General features: G+C 46.3%; 1 protein-coding gene across 1 annotated transcript in view; it reads right to left on the bottom strand.

Annotated features, from left to right (window-relative positions):
- Window positions 1-5,593, bottom strand: part of LOC143804332 (uncharacterized) — a 28,552-nt gene extending 22,959 nt beyond the window's left edge. The window contains exons 1-2 of the mRNA XM_077282320.1: window positions 5,445-5,593; window positions 2,568-2,627 (exon numbers count right to left, since the gene is read on the bottom strand). Of these exons, the coding sequence (XP_077138435.1) occupies window positions 2,568-2,625 (58 nt within the window). The 5' untranslated portion in view covers window positions 2,626-2,627; window positions 5,445-5,593. The remainder of the gene's footprint in view (window positions 1-2,567; window positions 2,628-5,444) is intronic.
- Window positions 5,594-5,727: the final 134 nt, after the last annotated feature.

Here is a 5,727-nt window from a genome sequence, read left to right on the forward strand (position 1 = left end):
ACGTGACAACTTCATATATTTCCATTAAACGGTCACGCTCGGGTCAGAAGGCAACGCTGGCCAGTGACGGCATTGTGATCCCATCTTGGACAGATTTGTACGGATGTCTGAAGACACTCTAAGAGTCACATCCCATCATATCGCAAACAATTATGAGCCCCTATAATCAAATCTCCTAGAGCATAGCCCCACTTAAAGGGATATGTGATCTGACATAAGGCATGGAAAGACCCAACCGCGCCCAGCTCTGAATGGTTTCCTCAGTTATTGTGCTGGGCGCCTTTCCATGCTCGATGCTGGAAGACCCCCATAAACCAGCAGCCTATATCTAATCTTTGATGCCTATAAAGCAGATTGGTTAGCGGAGTCACTAGACTATGCAGAGCCCCAGGGTCCTGGTCGTTGCAGTAATATCATTCTCCTCTAGGGGGGAGTGATGTTACATTTGGAGGCAATAAAGGAGATCTCTTTACCAGGTACCACAAACATACAACACATTTCACACTCCAGTCCACCAGGGGGAGCTATGCTCCTATTTATTAGTGCACTCTTCTCAATTAGGTAAAACTGGGAGTCTGGATAGAAAGTTAGGCAGTTGGTGGCTGAGCTTTGGCTCAGGTAGTTGGTCCCTGACAGGGGTGGGATCCTGTCAGAGGCCCACACAGAAGGCCACGGAGCTGCGCCTGCCCCACATGCGGCAGTTCCTAAGAAAGGACACGAAGAGAGAATTGTATTGTAGAGGGTGAGAAAGAAGTCATAGCAAAAGGAGAGGAAACCAGAAGGAGTTCTGCCCTGCACAGGCTGCCTCCTTCTGAGGCGCAGGATCCCGGTAGCCGGAACACCGAGGGAGCAACAGTCCGTTATGCCTTGCTCCAGAGACTGGCAGGACAGCTAATTGCAAGTTACTGATCCGCCCCATACCCAGGAGGCAAGGTGGCAACCACGAGAGGCCGGGGCATGCTAGAGTCCCTGTTAAAAGCCTCAGGCCACCGGTCATACGGGTTGTCCTATCCATCTGGGGGACAGAGAGAGACATAACATCTACAACAGTTGTGAGGACCTTATGAGAGGCTCAGCAATAAGGGACTACAACACCCAGGCGCTAGAGGAAGGCTACTGATTTCCACCTGGATAAGGGGACTCTGGATTTGCCTTCAGACTGGCCGGACTCTGCCTGTCCTGTGATTTGGTGCTCTGGACTGTGAACACTGAAGCCTTCAGTAAAAAGGTAAAGAGACTGCAACCTTGTGTCCTCGTTCTTCACTGCGCCTCTCACCATCCACCATCTACACACTGGAAAGCCCTGAGGACACACTTCACCTGTGGGAAGGTATACCATCTAGCTGCCATAACATCACCCCAGCGGACCCCTTAAAGCAGCGTCGGTCACCCTGACCGAATACCACAGGTGGCGTCACGAACATTACCCCTTTAAAGACCTTTTCCTTTTTAAAAACGGACCACCCAAGGGCCACGGACCGGGTCAGCCACCGTGACATCCCCTTTGAAAACCTAAGGACCCGGTACCGAGTACCCCTAGCCCTTGGGGGCGCTCCAACTACATCTTTGTTGAACCTTCCTGCTGGGAATTCTTCTAAATTCCAAGATTACTGCAGATCTGGAGCACAGAAGTGACTGTTCACGTTAATATTTCAACTGCCATGAAATGGTTATTCCTGTAGTAAAAATGACCTGGTTTGATTGCTTCGATACCAAACTTGTGTAGTTATTTTTTACATATAAATTTAAGTGTTGACAATAAAAAAAAAAAATTGGAACCCCCCCCCCCCAAAAAAAAACCTGATTTTGCCTCTACTTTCTGACACCCATCGTTTTGTTTTTTAATTTTCTGTTAATGGAGCTGCGTGAGAGCTTGTTTTCTGAGTGACAAATTGTAGTTTTTATTGGCATCATACATGTAGATTTGCTTTTTGCTTTTTTACAAACGTACGGCAAATAAAAAAACAACAATTCTGCTGCTTCTAATATTTTTGGGGGCTCATTTACTGTACAGGTTAAACATACTTTGATCGACCAGGCTTTTGCGGATGCAGTTATACCAAATAGGCTTTAATTTTTTTAATTTCTTTATTTTTACACGGAAAAAAATTGGAGGTGATTCAAATGTTTTGGTTTTTTTTTAGTCCCCAGAGGAACTTGAATCGTTGATAATTTGATTGCTCGTTCCACAAGGAGCAACACAGTAGTACTGCACTATACAAGAGAAAATGATGCAGCCCTATCACAGAATGGTCTTCATTGGAAGGCCAAGAAAAAAGCAAGAGACGCCATCTGTTGACAACCGGCTGCTATGGCATCCCACTGACACTCAGAAATCACATGCTGGTGGCGAGATGGGATTTGGTGGACACGTGCCCCAAGCCGTTTATATGTTGCCATCAGTGACCGATAGTGGCACCTAAATGCGATCAGAGCTAGCTGCCGTGAATGAAGTGGGCACCTTCATCTAAATACATCTAATAGCACCCAACAAGTATTGTACACATATGGCGGACACTGGGAAGAAGTAAAAGCAACGTTTGGATGAGTAATAAACTATAGATTACCTCTATCCTCACAGGACGATGAAGACCGGATACTGGACTCGTTGCGTTTGCTTGACATGCCTACAACAGAAAAAATAAAGAGCTAACTGACTGCTCCACTATCACAGGATTTATACCCCATTGTGATGAACCCACACCTCGCCACCCCGCCTGACGTCACTATTATGTCAGACGGATCACGTAATGCTTTCTCCCCACTTTCACCACCGTGACATTCCGCATCGCCTGGGGACACAAAAGGTCAGCTTGGTACAGTTTTACACAGGCGCACCCTGTCCACACAGGCCCAGGGAGGCACGGGGAGAGCATGTGGCCCACACAGTCACTGACATGGCACCAAACTCACTCACAACCCAGACAGGCTGAGAGGCTCCTTCACTAGCACCAGTGAAACAGAGCGCTGCCAGCTTGGTAGGTCTGCCACAAGTTCCTCGTTAGATATAACTCCTTTCCGTCAACCGGATTATATGGGGCCAGAAATCAGCCCTGGTAGCATGGAAAGTTTAATCGAGAAAATGACGTGTGGATTAGTAGATCCAGATAAAAGAGCAGCCCAAAGTTAAATTACATATTTAATCACCTTAGGGGCACACTAGACAAAAATTAACAGGAACCTGTCACCAGAAAAAACGCTATTAACCTGCAGGTTAATAGCGTTACTAACCTGCCCTGAGCCAGGAAGGTTCCCGAACGCTGCGTGGAGAAAATTAACTTTATTCCTCACGGCAGCGTTCCAATTTGAGTCACAGGGGAATCGCAGGCAATGGTCAGTCACAGCTCTGAGCATACAGAGAGGCTGTAACCGCGTCCCTGACCCTGACTGACAGGTGGTCCCATTGTAGAGCCAGTATCAGTCAGGGCTGGGGGTACGGTTTCAGCCGCCGATGTGTATACTCAGAGGAGTGACTGAACCCGTGTCGGCGCCGCCCCTGTGACTGAAAACGCAAACGCTGCCGGGGAGGATAAAGTTAATTTTCTCCAGGCAGCGTTTGGCTAAGTGCGGGGGCGCCAGGCAGGTTAGTAACGCTACAATCCTGCACAATAACCTCATATCAGCAGAATAATAGCGTTTTTGCTGGTGACAGGTTCAGTTTAATTATTCATTTATAGGAACAAAATTCTAAGGGAATGAACAAAAAAGAATTCTAAATCACATCAATATCTGGTGATTGCCCTTTGCCTTCATCAGTTCCTCTCAGTACACCTATAGATTTTGAAGGAACTCGGCAGGGAGCTTGTTACAAACATCTTGGAGATCAAACCCCAGATCTTCTTGTGCAAACCCTTCTGTCTTTTCATGTAGTCCCAGACAGACTGGACGATGTGAGATCCGGGCTCCTTGTTAATCACTTCCAGGGCTCATTTTCCTTCCATTATGTCACAAGTAGTGATGAGCGAGTATAATCGATGCTCGGGTTTTCCAGAGCACGCTCGGGTGACCTCCGGGTATTTGTTAGTGTTCAGAGATTTAGTTTTCATCACGGCAGCTGAATGATTTACAGCTACTAGCCAGCCTGAATACATGTGGGGATTCCCTAGCATTGGAAAACTGCAAAGACAGTAGGAACAAAATCGGCCACGCAAGTCTATGGTCTATGAAAAAAAAAATCAGACCCCACTCTGATGACATCTGACTGAGGTCTGATTTTCACAGAATGGAGAATGTGGAGAAACTTTATATCTCCCCGTCCAAGAAAAATTGTTGACACTGACCAAAAAACTAGTCCGTTTTTCTCATATGTGAAAAATACTGAAGTGTGGATGAGGCTATGCTGCTGCGTTAAGTGCCTTAAACGACCAGTCCTAGAGGAAAGTCCCTGCCCCCTCCCCCATGACTGACAGGTCTCTCCTATACACACACAAGCCTCATTCAGCCGTCCGTGTGACACAATCAGTGTATTCCCAGCTCCATATATTAATACGAGGCTGACACGCTCGGCAGTCAGTCTGTACATCACAACAGACAACCGAATGTGGCTACAGTCTATGGGAGCGGAGTTGGACATGTGATCTGAGTCGTACGGTCCCTGGACAGATTGTCTCTGAAATGTTGCAGGGTTTCATACATGGCTGCAATATCGGCGCTATACTGATTCCTCCACAGGCGGCATTCATCTGTTTTCAGATTCCCTTTAGTAAAATGTATTATTATTTTAAAAAGTAATGTGTTATATATATATATATATATATATATATACACACACACAAGCTTTTGTTATTCACTTTTTTTAATATTGATTTTTTTTTTATTTTTTTTAATCCCACAAAGACGGATTTATTTATTTTTTACTTATACTGCCATACCTGTCCGCTCCGGTCAGGGCACATTACTGGTATAGCCGAATAGGCTGCAACGCTGGGGATTTTTCTGCCTCCGTAGTGACACCAGCCCTGGTGATCGCGGCTACAAGGGGAACACTCGCTCCTCGTCACGAGTAAGTAAAGGACCGGGATCAGAGCTTTCTCCGAGCCGGGCGGTTGTGAGACGGTGTTTTTCCGCCCTCCGCGGATAATGTGGGCAGGGATGGACGACAGAGGTGCACTCCCTCCCAAACAGGCAAAAAAATAATAAAAACCGGTTCTAGGACACATCTACATACAACTTATCAATATGGCGTCAGGAAATGCGTCAGTAACGCGCCACAAACGTCATATACTGCGCCCCACAACAAGGGCCGGGATCATACATTCCTATGGGGACAGACACCACATTTACACCCATTTTGTGGCCATGCAGTGTTATTATGTTCGTATTGTCAATAAAGTTTGGCAAAGATGATGTCTCATTGTGGTTAACAAGGCATGCTGGGACTTGTAGTCCCCCCTAATATGATACTAAACCAGTATTACCATCCCCTATAATAATCCCCTACTGACCTGTCTATCAGACCCAGGAAGGATTTCCAAACATCACCGCTCTGACCAGCTCCCCGCCTCCGCCATGCTGCGGGAAATTTTTTTACGTTACTTCCCGTCGAGCTGTACGGACAGGAAGTATTTCGCTGTCGCCGCCATTTTTACTTCTGGCAGCGTTTTAACACTCTTCACATAATGGCTAAATGTATTCAGCGTTTATGGTCATTGTTGCATAGATGGTGTTAGAGCAATAGAACGAAGGGATATTAATGACTTTTTTTAATGCATTTTTATCAGCTTGCCC

Source organism: Ranitomeya variabilis, chromosome 2 (assembly GCF_051348905.1).
Source record: "Ranitomeya variabilis isolate aRanVar5 chromosome 2, aRanVar5.hap1, whole genome shotgun sequence".
Classification (NCBI taxonomy): domain Eukaryota; kingdom Metazoa; phylum Chordata; class Amphibia; order Anura; family Dendrobatidae; genus Ranitomeya; species Ranitomeya variabilis.